Here is a 14,506-nt window from a genome sequence, read left to right on the forward strand (position 1 = left end):
GAAGGTGTGGCGACGCAAGCGGACAAAAGCCGATGCAGAGGCATCGGCTGATACGAACATGGTGTTCATCCTTCTGTCAGAGTTTTGTGCTCCAAGAGACGAGGAAGTGTCAGTGGCACGGTTTGATTGTGGCCCGCGGCCAGTCATCTTTGAGAAGCCACGAGAGAGGAGCTACAGGCATCTGAAAGCCCTATACCTGAAAGGTTATATCAATGGGCAGCCTATCAGCAAGATGCTGGTTGACACGGGAGCAGCAGTCAACATAATGCCGTACTCCATGTTACGACGTTTGGGACGCTCCAATGAAGATCTGATCAAAACCAACGTCACGCTAAGTGATTTCAACGGCCAAGCGTCAGAAGCCAAGGGTGTTCTGAACGTGGACTTAACTGTCGGCCGAAAGACCATCCCTACGTCATTCTTCATCGTCGACAGCAAGAGCACTTACGTTGTCCTGCTTGGAAGGGATTGGATCCACGCTAACTGTTGCATTCCATCCACAATGCATCAGTGCATCATACAATGGGATGGAGATGAAGTGGAGGTTGTTCATGCAGATGATTCGATCGACATCTCTTTGGCTGCCATGAACATCTGGGAAGCAAACGACCAAGAGCCGCTCTCTGGAATCAATCTGGACGGTTGTGAGCGCATCGAAGCCTCAAAAAATGGGGTGAGGCTGGTCTTATCCACCGGCCTGACAGAGTAACAAGTTCCGAATCTATGGACATACGTGGCAAGGCCGATCCCTGCGATCGGCCCCAAAAAATAAAAAGCAAGGATCTCACCTCAAGCATGCCACGTAGTCATAGCGGAGAACCAAAAAGTTGTGAACCCTCAGTAAGCATTGCAATGAAAAAGGAGGCCGATCCTAGCAATCGGCCAAAATTAGCCTCAACATGCTTTCTGCCTGTGGTCGGCATTGATTTAGCAGGCAATGGGAAGTTGGGGAAGGGGTTTACAGCATCTGATGGACAGGAAGAGTAGAGACCTTCACTTAGCGATACAACTGAAAGGGAGGCCGATTCCAGCAATCGGCCAAAGCACATCCTCATCACATTTGCTAGTCGCTGTGCTATTTAGCATGGTGGGTGGTGTGAAAGGCTTACAGTTGGCTGAAAAGCTGATATCTTCAATCACTTGAAGGATTCAGCTCGGGGGGCATACACACAGAGAAGGTACGAGGCCACGAAGTATGTGCCCAGGGGGAGCCGATTCATGAAATCGATCGGCTAATAAAAAATCGAAAAATAGAAAAAATTTCAGCATAGCCGATGCACAGCCGTCGACTTTAGAATTACAGAGGTTAAGCTGCCACTTGATCAGGCCTCACTGAAGGAAAATCTCTAAGGCACAGAGTACACCAGTACGGACGCGATCCACTTCTGCATCCTTGACCTGAAGACAGGCAACGTCACGACTGTCCAGGGCTTCAACTGCAGCGTCATTGGAATCTCCTAGGGCCATGGGAACATACCTCTCCTAGGATTGTGGGATAACAGCCGATGACGAAGAGATCGGCTGGGGTTTGGCCAAGGTGGCGACTTGGACGATGTCACCTTTAGAGGTTGTTACGTCCAGATCTGTGGAGGGCATCAGAACATCATCGGCATCAGCATCTCCACTAAAAACTTCGTCAGTCTGCAAGAAAAAGATGGTGAGCCAATCTGAGCAGCAAAGCACAATGCCGTCAGCAAGGATGGTGCCCTGTTTTGATGGGAGCTAGAGGGACAGTAGGTTCAGGGGCTGACCTTTTCTGGGAAGCCGATGGTGGCACATCTGGCTGGTTTTACGTGGTGGTGTCCTCAGAGGCGCCCAAGCTCTAACCTTGTCGGCTGGATTGCGTCTCCTTGCTGACATTATCTTCAGCAGGAGTCTACAAGAGCAAGGTTAATAAACCAATAGCCTAGAAGGATGTTGCTCTTCAAAGTGTCCTGGCAGCCATCTTTCTCGCTGCTGTTCTCGCCCTGGCTGAGGCTCGGGGGGCAACTGGACCTGAAGATCCTTTGCTCTTGGGAGCCGATTTTGACTGAAATCGGCTAGCTCTGCACCACAATCTTTTTAAACATTGGTGAGTTGTTGCAGAAGGGAACCACCGGAGCTGGTGGGAGGAATTTGGAGAGGGAGCCATCATCATTGATAGGCTCTGGGCCATCTTGTTGCTACAAAGAAACAGAGCAGGGTGACTGTAAACTATCACAAGGGAATTTGTGAGCAAGTGGTGCACGTTACGCGAAGTATCGGCTTCGACATCAAGCTGTCTCAGCCACGGTCCTAGAACTCTCCTGAAAGCATTAATGCAGGAGTTTTGCCGTTAAATCGAACATCACGCTCAGGTGTTTTGGAGTCCAAAAATCTGGAATTCGCGCGCTGCGAGTTGGACCTGTTCGATTGGAAATTTGGGGTCTGAATTGAAGCAAGGGTTGCAGGTTACTGTTTGAGGAGATAACTGAATTGACCTGTCTTGCAATTTATTGCGAAGGACTGATGCGGTGCCATCGGCTCATTGAGCATCGACCAAGTCGGCAATCGGCAAAATCAGGATGAGGGGAAATCGGCTAAATCAACATGAAAGAAATCGGCAAAATCGAATTGGAGGAAATTCTTCATTGATAATAAGATTTCTTACATAAAGAGCTGATTTCTCTCAAAAGCAAGGACTAGGGGACACATTGTCCCATCTACTACTACGGATCCTATGCTAAAGATCCTATCTATGGGCCGTCGCTGCCCTCGTCATCGCCGTCGTCACCGCCGTCGGCGCTACTCCCGGCGTGCTCGTCGTCGCTGCTTCCGCGGCCGCCGGCAGGGCCCTCGTCGTCCTCGTCCTCCTCGTCAGCATCGTCGTCGCTGTCGAAGTCGCTGAAGTTGCCCGGCGAGGGGCAGAGGCGCTTCGCTGGCGGCTCGTCGGAGGAGGTGTCCTCCTCCTCCTCCTCTTCCTCCTTCGCCTCCTCGGAGGAGGTGAAGTCGCCCCAGGAGAAGCGATCGTCATCGCTCTCCTCCTCCGATTCCCCGACGGCGAGGAAACGGAGGTCGCTCTCCCCGTCGGTCGAGGACTTGTCGTCCTCAGACCAGACGGAGAAGTCATGGCTTGACTCGTCCCCGTCTTCGATGGCGCGACAAATGTTGGCCTCGTGGGCCTCCATCGGGTCCCACTCGGCGTCGGCTCCCGGAGGGGGAGGATTGGGTGGAAAGACCCGACGAAGAAGAAGAGGAAGAAGACATGGTGGCGAGAGGAGGGTTTTTGGAGTGCTAATGCGAAGGGGACGAAGAAGGGAACTGCGAGAAGTGGCTAAATAAAAGGGGATATAGCAGAGATTTAATGCTCAAGCAGTTTTCGAGGACGTGGTGCCACAACTGTCAAATCGTGCAGAGAAGTTGAGAAGACAAGGCATCATGATGAAGAATACTGCGACGGTTCTGCTCTACCACGACATGACCCTTCGAAGAAAAAAAACAGAGTGGTTTTGAAATTATCATTACCAAAACCAGGGGGCATGTGTTATCACCAGATTTTGGCCAAATCAGGAGATGGGCCGTAAGTGAAGATGGGCTTGAAGGATATACACGTGGAGCATCTTTGAAGCGGCCTTGCACGAAGAGTTTGGGCTTAACTGCCCGTGTATCTGTAATATAGTAGATCGCATCCTAGTTTAGAATTAAAAGATAGAGTTTAACCCGTGCACGGTTAGGTGCACGCCCGAATTAGAAAGTCCCTTGGACTATAAATATGTATCTAGGGTTATCGAAAAAGGAGGACAATCACGTTCACAACAAACACAAATCAGGCGCATCGCCACCCCTTTGTTCGAGGGTTTCTTCCGGGTAAGCATCATGCTGCCTAGATCGCATCTTGCGATCTAGGAAGCGTACGTTTATTCGTTTACCTTGTGTTGCTCGTGCTGAAGCGTTGTTGATGGCGAGTAGCACTATTTATCATAGGTGTTTTGGGGCTTGCATGGATGCTTTTTCTTATACATGCTTGCTTGGCTATGCTGCCCCACGATATCTAGCTGCCCTTACACCTACCTAGGTGTAAGGGCAGCACCTTGCTTGTTCGTTGTTTAGTAGATCCAATCTGTTATAGTTGCTCCTTGATTCTTCAAGGATTGGTTTAATATCTGTATGGTTAGGCCTTGCAAACGGGTTGAAGGATCCGGTAGCACGTAAGGTATGGTTTGTTAATCCTAAGAGGGAAGTTCCGGGATTTGACTCAGTGTTGGTTTTTAGGCCTCTTTTAGGGTTAGTTTTCCATCATCTTTCGTGTTTATTAGGCTCAACTACGCGCAGGATGTTCCGATCATGCGGTGAAAACCCTAAACTGTCGTAGATTAGATTAGCTTTATATTGATCAAGCAGGAGCCCCATGTCATCGTTAACCCGACGTAAGTCATGGGGCGATCGGCTCTTTGAGCCGATCCACGAGGCAACCTGGGAGCCGATAGGGCTCGTATTTAATGTTTACGTGTCTGCCATGCAGGAAACTAATCGAAGCAATCCTACACCTTCCTGATCAGGTATAGATCAGGTGGCACGCCCTTGCAACCGCTAGGACGTCTGCCGGAACATTTTGCGGGACGACGTCGAGGGACCAGGGCCCCCTGCAGCTTTGGAAGCCTCCCGGCTCTTCGTGTTGCTTAACCACTGCTCGTCGGTGGGTTTTGGCAGGCAACAAATATTGGGAGATAACTGGGTTCCTCAATTCCCTCCGAATATGATCAAACCACAGTCTCCAATACTTGCGGTGGCGACTATCAACTGTCTCATGAACGAGGAGTCTGCCTCGTGGAATCATGAGAATGTCCATGCCTTCTTCGAACCAGATGTTGCGTCAAAGATTCTTCAAGTTCCAATCTCTCGGCACGTAGTGATGACTTTGTCTGTTGGCCCTTTACCCGCCATGACACGTACACAGTCCGCTCCGGCTATAATATGGCGTGGTCAAATAAGTTTCTGCGTACTAGGAGTAAAGCAGGAGGCCTCAGCTCAAATTGGATGTCGAATGAGAAGCAATGAGAAGCAATGGAAGGCTATTTGGAAGGTTAAGGCTCCTGGGAAGATGAAGATCCACCTGTGGCGATTCGCTTAGGATTGCCTTCCTACGGGGGTTCAGTTGCGGAAGGGACAGGTCCCAAATATAGGCCCGTGTGTGTTTTGTGATCGGACTGAGGGTCTGGACCATGCTCTTTTGACGTGCCAGTTTGCTAGGGTTGTGTGGTGAGAAGTGAAATTGCGTATTCCCCTCCGGCTGGAGCGCAAGACCTTCACCACATACCGGCAATGGTGCTTTGATTTCCTGGACATGTGTGATGATCTCCAGGCCACCACTCTTGTCAGAACTCTGTGGCACATCTGGGAAGCAAGGAATGAGGCGTGAAATTCTACTGCCAAGCCGAATCCGATTGAGACCTGTGGGAAGATTCTCGCCTACGTCGATCTCATTAAGGAGAATCTGTTCAAAACAACACCTGCATCTAGGTGTGACTCCAGAAAATCAGTTCCAAAATGGAGTCCACCGCCGTAGGGTGTGATCTGTCTTAATTCGGATGTAGCTCTGTTTGACGTCGAAGGTTGCATGGGGCTGGGCATGGTGGCGCGTGATCACAGGGGTTCTCTCTCCTGGTAGCGTGTCGCCAGCGAATCCAGGGCCTGCTCTCTCCCGAGGAAGCCGAAACTCTAGCTCTTCAGCATGCTGTCCAGTTGGCCAAGGAGGAAGGCTATGATAAGGTGGTGTTCACCTCAGATTGCCTCTCCTTACTACAACGCTTTAAATCTGGTGTTATGGACCGATCAAATGCTGGTATCCTGGTTAGTGGCATCAAGGAGATGACCACCTCCTTCACATCAGTTCAGGAGTTTATTTCTCTCATGTGAGTCATATTCTCAATGTAGCAGCGCACACTTTGGCAAAGTCATGTGTTAGTGTTTCCTCGTCTGCGGTTTTCTATTATGTTTTGGATTGCATCCGGGGAACTATTTGTAATGATATTATTTGATCAATAAAGCGCTGTTTACTGTAAAAAAAGGGCTTTGGATGGTATTTTTTTTATTATCAAATGAAAAATGGGAAAAGGCAGTTAAGCGCATTTTCGAATTTGGGACCCCAAAAATAAAACCGCGTGAGGCCCAAAATTTACCTACTCTTCCAAATTCGGATGAAATAAAAAGGAAACGTGCCATCAGATTACCGGGTACTCTCCTCCCACTCCGCTCGACCAATCCTCCACAGGCGCCGCCACCCCATCACGTTCGCCGGCGACACCTACCGCCGGTGCAAGGGGTCACGATCTCGGAGCGATGTTCGTGTGAAGCTTACGGTTTCCTGCCTGGTCGATTTTTACTGAGGTCCGGATCTCTCCTATCTAGGGTTTCCAGCCGAACCCATGGATTTATTTTATCGATCTATGATGTCCTCTAGTATTTTCTGGCCTGGATTGCGAGTCAAACGCAATGCACATTTCCTTCCTTTTAGTCTTTTTCGTTAGCCCTAAATCAGATTCAGTGGCCATGGAGTACACTTTCTCCCCCAAACCAGATCCGCTGGTCATGGAGTACCAAACATCACGTATAAGATGCCTAGCTTTGTTATCATGTTGACCACTTTATTTTCCTGATAAATTGTTTCAAACCCATCACTCCATCAGGCCTTCAATTTTAGCTTCCAGTTTCTCAAAATTAGTTATGTGTAATTTTCTCTTATGGTCATAGGCCAGCTTCGTACCTTCGAACTGTGAACCTCAAGCTACCATGTACGAGATTGTTAATACTTGTTTTTTTTTCAAGTATTGCAGTTATATTGAAGCATTCAATTGTTATTTAAAACTTCAGCGGGTTGTATATTTACACGGGCACATAAGCTTGTGCATGATTGCTGATTCACGTACCACTGCGAAAATTTTCCTTTTATGTGACAAATAAAGGACGTACCCAGTGCTGAGAGCTCCCGCACTGTGCGGGATCTGGGGAAGGTGTTAGTGGCAAGCCTTACCCTCACAAAGTGCAATGTGAGGAGACCGCGACTCGAACCTGGGACCTCTCGGTCACAGGCGGTGAGGCTCTACCGCTGCACCAGGCCCGCCCTTCCCTTTTATGTGACAAATGATTAATCCAATCTAGCAGCCATTTGTCCTTCTCATTATTTCAAATTTTGAGTGCACGTGATATCTGACTGTTGTTGTACTAGCCACTTGTCTAAGTATCGATTTGACATTCTGACACTTAATTATGTCCATCCTGATCCTTCATTGGTTTTGCATGGAACAGAAATGCCATGTGAAGAACAAAAATATCATGAAACTGTGGTTCTTACACCGTCGGTGAAGATGGCGGCATCAAGGGACAACAATAGTGAGCTGCGTTTACTTAAGTAGGTGGTGTCAGTACTAAACACTTTTTATTGTAACTTCCACTGGATTTATATATATGTATTATGATGTTTATGTAACTGGAACAGGAACTCCTATCCTCCTATGGTATCGTTGCTGCTTTTTTTATGGAAATACCATTCCGAATCATTCCCATGCAGTATTCTCGTTAGCCCCAAATCAGATTCAGTAGCCAGTAGCCATGGAGTATTATTTTACAACCAGATCAATTCACAAATAACTAGCCATTATTGACCAATCTATTGCTGAATTCAATTGACAACACTAACCCCATTTTCTACACTGTCTCCCAAACCTGCAGAAGTCAGCTCAAAATGGAATGTGTGTATGCCACCGTCTCGAAGGTGCTGGACGACGACAACCTCCTCATCGAGATCCTCCTCCGCGTCGCCTTCCCCAGCACCCTCGTCTGCACCGCTCTCGTCTGCAAGCGCTGGTTCCACCACATCTCCGACCGCAAGTTCCTCTGCCGTTTCCGCAAGCTCCACCCACCCTGTCTCCTCGGCTATTACCTCTATGGACGCTTCGTCCCTATGCTGCCACAGCCCCCAGAGCTAGCTGCTGTCACCCGAAGAGTGGCGAGCTACAGCCTCGGGGGCACCGAGGACGCCACTGTATTGATCAGGGACTGCCGGAACGGTAGCGTCTACTCCCTATTGTGCAAACGAGGAAGCGGAGTCACTGGTGGAGTGCACAGGCCGCTGTGCCAGGACAGAGCCGTGGCCGTCATCCCACCGCTCTCACACCCCAATTTTATCGCAAGTAGAATCCTCTCCAAAGAAGAGGACAGTGGTGGCTTGTCCTACATGTATGTAACGTTGGGGCCCCCCTTCGAGAGGACACGTTTTACGGTGTTTATGTTGCAAGATGGAGTCTGGTGTATGCATATGTCAGTCACAGCACAAGTATGTTGCCGCTTCAAGCGACTACAAGCTGTGTTGGTGGAGAATAAAATCTATTTGACAGCCACCATGAGTGACATTATCGTCTTGGATTTAACAACATCAAGTATGTCCACAATTCAGCTCCCACAAGGAGTGAAGTCTATCACTTCGGCCACTATGTTGTCACCAGCTGATGATGCTTCTGGAGTATATCTCATCAAAGTGGATCTTGAACTTCGCATCTGGCTCCACAGTGGGGAGAACTGGTCACTGGTGGACACCATTTGTTACCGTGAGATGGTTGCTAATTTGAGAATGTCAGATTGCACGGTTGATCATGAGAATACTACTGATGTGCATATAAGCCAAGTGGGAGACAATGCTGAATTTGCGTTCTTGCAAATGGGCCGATGCACATTCTATTTGGATATCAAGTGCAGGACATTGCGTAAAGTGCATGAGAGGAAACATTGGGATCCATTCGAACAAATATATCCTTTTATGATGATCTGGCCTCCCACATTCCCTACGCTCAAAGATGATTTCGCAAGGTTTGCCTTTTGCCCTTTAGATGATATGTATATATAGTGCTCTTGTTGAGTTTGCAAAGTTTTGCAATATGCATTGTGTTAATCTTTCTCACTTTTGTTTTTGCCATATGTTTTAAAGTTGACATTTGTAGCTGTCATCAATACACCATCGTAATTGATTACTGTGGCATGAATTTGCATTGTTACATTTGTGATGCTCTGCCATTCTTGTTAGCAGTTCATCAATCATCGTACTGTTTTCTATAAACTATGGAATCGTGTTGGGTGTATGATTCATTCCTTCAGCCATTTTAGGAATACTAATTCAGTATCATTAGTGTTGGGTGCTTTTACTTCCTCCATACTCTGAAAAACAATAATGTGCATGTATTGCCAATTATCGGTCCTCTGTCAGTCTGCATTGCCCTGCATATTTTCATCCGATCATAAGCCAGCTAGTCATTTATTTTACATTTAGCGAAGCTAGCAATATTTTTGGGAGCTACAGAACTGCATCATTGTGCAATGGTAGGCGTCGGTGTCTTTGCTAGGCGTATACTAAAATTTCAGTCTGTCAGATGAGCCCATAGAATGGTTAATAATACTAGAAAGCCCACGTTGGCATGAGGCGCTGTGACATGCTTCTCCAAACTTGTTTCCTCCCCTTATACGGTCTCATAACAGTAATTTGTGTTGGTACTGAAAAAAGACCGTCTATTCTGCTGCATCACTGTTTTCTGGAAGGCACAAAAGATGGGATAAGAGCTGAACGATGCCTAGCCTTGTTATTGTGAGCCAGAAATTCTGGCTTCCTATGTCTCAAAATTAGTCATGGTCTAATTTTCTGCCACTGTCATGAGTTTCCTGCCAACTGTGAACCTCAAAGTATATGTATGAGGTTGTTAATACTTGGGGTATCCCAAAATTTTACGTTATGTTGGAACATCCTATTGCTTACTAAAGTTTTTAGTGGGTCACATGCATATTCTGTAATGGTTATGCTTCCGCGAACGCATGGTTCCGAATCCGCATATATCACGGTGAATTTTCCATTTTTACGATCAGTGGGCAATACAAGTTAAGAGCGGTTAATTTCTGCTTGTGTGGCATTTGTCCTTTTTATGACCAGAGATTTGTTTTACTAAACTGTAAACTGTACAATGGGAATATTCTTGGCTGGGATTTGAATGCATTTACTATCTTTTAGAGACATATGCATAATCTTTTAATCCTGAAGTGTGCGTAGTATCCATATCTGACATCATTGTACTAGACACTTGTCTTGGTTATCCATACTTAATTATTCCCTTCCTGACTTTTGTCTTGTTCTCTTTGATACAGAGATGCTGTGTGAAGACTGAAGAGGACACCATCGAGCAAGCTGCATTTTGCGTAGCTTGTCCTAGTTCTGCTTGGATTAGTTATAAAACCATGTAACTGGAGGCTAGAGCAGATATGAACCTGCATCTATGTTTTGTGTGGTTCTGAAGACAAAACTTGTATGTTGAGTAGTCATCTCGTGTAGTATCCTTGCGCTGCAGTCTTGGGATTCTACTACTTGCATGGATGCGTGCTTGTTACTTGGTACATTATAAGAGGATTGTCTTCTTTTTTACTGTTGGAAAATGTGTATGTCAAATTTAATGGCTAAAAGAAATGTTTTATAAGTAATTCTGTTCATTATACATGGAAGTAGGCTCCAAGATGGAAGGTTTGTGTGGTACTCTCCAAGCAACAAGTACCACAGACAGGGCGTGGCCGAGGCGCCCCTTGAATAGCTTTTTGCCCTGCCGGGAGCTCACAAGCGCTAACGGTTTCCGGTTTGCCGGACGGGTGATGCCAGTATGTTTCACTTCTGATAGCACTGTGCAGTTTCCCTTTATCTAAGCTTCTGCTGGGATAGAAATGCTAACCTCGGTGATTTAAGGATTTTACATTGTTCTTGTTATTCTTACCCAGTTCTTGCCATAGTTAGGCACTGATTCATAAACACAACTTCGTTCAATGCAGTTAATATAACTTCTCTTCAGAAGTATCAATCGATCATCAAAACAAAGCAATTTATGTGACCTAGATTTGGCACAAACTGACTTCACCACTAACTTTTTACTGAAGAAAAAGATAACAACTTTGAACAACAAGTGAGAAAGCAACAGTTCCAATTTTCAAATACATAAAAACAGGGTTGAGGTGACCATGCAGATAATGGTAGAGCATAAATACGAAGGAAACAGATGGATGCAAATAATTAGAAGAGTGGATCACTTATTCTCACATATATGGATTCACCTGAAATGAGAAACAAACAAGCCACCACAGCATAACTAGGTCCGTTTCATTTGGTAACAGCATGCTTGGTGCATATTAGCACAACAAAATACTGCCACTGTCTTGTGAACAATGCTTAACGTAAATGATGCAGAGAGATGAGGGATAAATACACTCGATAAAGGTATAAACAGAAAGTTTATCAACTCCACACACAGCTTGGGATAAATACACTCGATAAAGGTATAAACAGAAAGTTTATCAACTCCACACACATCTTGTATCTCCGAAAGAAAGTGTAGAAGGCCAGAATTATATATAGAGGGAGGTATAAATGCAGGAGATGAGGCAAAAATACATAAACGGAGGTATATACGGAAAATTCATCAACTCTACACAACTCAAAGAAATGCAAAAAGCTAGACTTATATTCTGTAAGAAAACAAGCAGAGAATCAAAACAATACGATGATTCATTACAATACCGATAATAGACGCAAAGTATATCCTATCAGACCAACGGAAACAAACAGTATACTATCAGGTTCTTCTGATAGCAGAAACAACTGCATCCAGGCTAAAGAGTCAGCACTCCTTTGGTGACTATATACAAAAAATACTATATGGCAGGGTGTATACTTTCTTTTTATATCTCTCTGTAAAGGCTGAGCCTGTTGGTGCCACCACCAAGCATCCTATTAACGACGCTCGCTGCAGCTACTCCCTGGCTCGAGGAATCTTCTCGGATCTGCAGCGACGAGACCGCCTGGGCCGCCATGAAACCTGGGCAGGCAACCGACTGGTGGAATGTTCCCTGGTAGTATGACGCTTTCAGTTCCCTGACTTCTCCCCAGGTTGGCAGTGGATGGGCCTTGTCCCAGTCAATCCACCTCCCCTTGGTAGCATAAGCATGATTGGCGCAGGTAAGTCCACCAGGAGAATAAATATCATTAGTGCCTTGAGCGTCCAGGGTGAAATCAAAACCAGCTGAGGGGTCCCAGTCGTTGCATCTTCTGTGCTTGTTTAGTATCAGATGGCGGGATTCATCGGAGTCCTCCTCACCTATGAGGACGTGAAGAGCAACTGCTTCAGCTATCGAAGCACCTTCCTCGTCCAGCCTTTCCTGTTCCTCTCTCTTCTTCTGCTTCTTCTTTTCCAGCTCTGAGATGATGGCAGCAGAGTTTGCGAGTGCTTTCTCCAGCCGCCGCCTCTTCTTCTCGGCCTGCTTCTGCCGGTCCAGTTCATCCTTGGCTTGTTTCTTCTTTCCCTTCTTCGAGACCTTGCCTGCTTGGTTACTAGCACCCTTTTCCATGGCAACTGTCTGTGCCTGCCTGTCTGCTATTGACTATCTCAGCTAAACTCCTCTACTAGTTATAATTACGGAAAACCAAAATCTCCAAAGCTCATAATTATTGGACTCCTGTAGTCTAGATGCTCTTTCCTAAGGGGCCTGTTGACTTTCTTTATCTGACCAACTACTAGTGCTGAAGCGGTAGCTGCAGAATGCTACACCCACTCAGGTCTGAATGAGTATCTTATCTTGCGGAAGATGCAGTCCCAGTAGGAGACAACAGGGGAGAGCAGGAGGGAGAAATAGAAAGCGCTTGCTATGTCATCAACTGTTAAGTTTGATCCAAGCTTCTCTGTGCCCAGCTCCTGACCCATCTTAGTAGCCCCCAAATTGACGTGAAACCACAGCCGACCAGCTCATAAGGGATCGTCTACTGCATAAGACAGAAGAAGGTTCAGGTGAGATATGGTAATCAACTTTTTTTCAGAAATGAACAAATATCCACCTAATAATTACTTTCCCGTCATGCATAACAAGGTCACTGCCAATTCACATGTTTCCAAACAAACAGACATTAGAAAGGGAGCACAGAACTCTCAAAATTCACTGTGCACCACAACAGCAAGATAGAGCCATCCTGATTCCTAAATAAAGGGGTTGGCGAACAGACTAGAAAGAGAGATCTCAGAAACAAAGCTACCAGAATTCCTGGTTAAACCTACCGTTGTTACCAGACGAGTTGACGAGCAGATCCTGGGCTGAAAAGCAGCTCAACAAGCCGACAAATTCGACAGCAAAAATTAGGATTCCTCCCTAGGGCACGACCGTTTGGACTAACATGACCAACCAGGCCTTGACTTAGCCAATCCATTAATTCTGCGTGATTATGGAGTCATATCCAGCTTGGCATGTATCTAAATGGCAGACACATAGTATTTCCCTAAAAAAAACGGCAACAAATGCCATACTCTACGTCACGACACAGGATCCAGCATCCGATCCACTTAATAATGAGTGACGCCATTACCGTGTAACTAGACCGTTGCCGATTCGCAAGGTGCCAAAACAAAGACCTTGCATAGTACAAAGAGAGCACGCAGAAGGATCTTGGCTGCGTGCCGCCACGAGAGCAAGGAGCTCGGCGAGACTAGATCTCACCAGGAAAGGTATAGTATCCGAAATTCCGTCGATAAAACGGGCAACAAATGCCGTACTCTACGCCACGACACAGGATCCAGCATTATCTTGCACCTAATAATTACTGTCCTAACGGTGTAACTAGGTCGCCGCCAATTCGCAAGCTGCCAAACCAACAGGCTACAAAGAGAGCGCGCGGAACACTTGAACTTTTGCCGCGTGCCGCCGCGATAGCAAGGAGCTCAGCGAGATGACACGGGATCTCAGCAGGAAAGATACATAGCGTCCGAATTCCCTGGCTAAACGTACCGTGCGGCAGCAGATCCTAGGTATGACCCTGAGGTATCTCTAGCAACGCGAAAACAGCCGAATTCCAACATATCGCGTAGCAAGGTCAACCGATTCGGCGGACGGCGAGCACAGTCCAATTCCTCTCCTCCGAGGCAGGATCGGCCGCGCCGGATCGAGCGATCGGACGGATCCCAATTCGCCCAATTGAACCGAGGAGGGCCCTGGTCGCCGATCCGTTGGGCGCGAATTCGGTAGCTCCCCCGCCAATTCCCGTGACTAACGTCGCCAATTAGCGCGGTACTAACTGAATTGCAGGTGTAGGCTGCCGAATTCGCGAGATCCGAGCGGAATTGTGCGAAGGGGAAAGCGGGTGGGAGGATCGGGTGCGTTACCTGTGAGGAAAGCCGGGTGGTGGTGATGGGGAGCCGGTGGGTGGAATTGAGCGGGGGATCTGGGCGCGCGCGGCGTCGAAGTGGCAGAGGAGGAGACCTTGTTCGTGGCTGAGCTGCTGGATCGGGGTGGGATTTGCGGAGCGGAGCGAGTCAAGTGGAGGAGGAGGAGGAAAGAGCCAGCCAGCGATAGATTGGGGAATTTTTCTCTTCTTCTTCTTCTTCGGCTCGGATGGAGCACGTGCGGCGGTGGCCCAGCCTGAGAGGTGGGGCCGGGGTGTGGGTGTCTGGCTGACATGTGGGGGCCACCGCGCGGTATCTTATCTTGATGC

The 14,506-nt window shown here is 47.3% G+C and overlaps 2 protein-coding genes across 3 annotated transcripts; one reads left to right on the forward strand and one right to left on the reverse strand.

Annotated features, from left to right (window-relative positions):
• Positions 1-6,205: 6,205 nt before the first annotated feature.
• LOC124686200 lies at positions 6,206-10,482 on the forward strand. 2 transcript variants are annotated; one of them, XM_047220189.1, is made up of 4 exons: positions 6,206-6,345; positions 7,264-7,366; positions 7,687-8,820; positions 10,141-10,482. In XM_047220189.1, exons 2-4 carry the CDS (start codon positions 7,266-7,268, stop codon positions 10,151-10,153), a joined length of 1,248 nt encoding a protein of 415 aa, XP_047076145.1. In that variant the 5' UTR covers positions 6,206-6,345; positions 7,264-7,265; the 3' UTR covers positions 10,154-10,482. The 2 variants fall into 2 exon arrangements, with proteins under 2 accessions (XP_047076145.1, XP_047076144.1); XM_047220188.1 differs by lacking the exon at positions 10,141-10,482 and having other exon boundaries at positions 7,687-9,998.
• Positions 10,483-11,477: 995 nt separating this feature from the next.
• LOC124691517 lies at positions 11,478-14,250 on the reverse strand. The gene is made up of 2 exons (XM_047224800.1): positions 14,178-14,250; positions 11,478-12,790 (listed from the first exon to the last, which is right to left on the reverse strand). Exon 2 carries the CDS (start codon positions 12,376-12,378, stop codon positions 11,713-11,715), a length of 666 nt encoding a protein of 221 aa, XP_047080756.1. The 5' UTR covers positions 12,379-12,790; positions 14,178-14,250; the 3' UTR covers positions 11,478-11,712.
• Between the last annotated feature and the right edge of the window lie 256 nt (positions 14,251-14,506).

The sequence above is a fragment of the Lolium rigidum genome, chromosome 2, assembly GCF_022539505.1.
Source record: "Lolium rigidum isolate FL_2022 chromosome 2, APGP_CSIRO_Lrig_0.1, whole genome shotgun sequence".
NCBI classification, from domain to species: Eukaryota; Viridiplantae; Streptophyta; class Magnoliopsida; order Poales; family Poaceae; genus Lolium; species Lolium rigidum.

Bases quoted from the DNA above. Each gene is read 5' to 3' on its own strand.
- LOC124691517 (XM_047224800.1), bottom strand. From the start codon at position 12,378: ATGGAAAAGGGTGCTAGTAACCAAGCAGGCAAGGTCTCGAAGAAGGGA.
- LOC124686200 (XM_047220188.1), top strand. From the start codon at position 7,266: ATGCCATGTGAAGAACAAAAATATCATGAAACTGTGGTTCTTACACCG. The intron at 7,367-7,686 runs GTAGGTGGTGTC...CCAAACCTGCAG, and splicing joins AGTGAGCTGCGTTTACTTAA to AAGTCAGCTCAAAATGGAAT.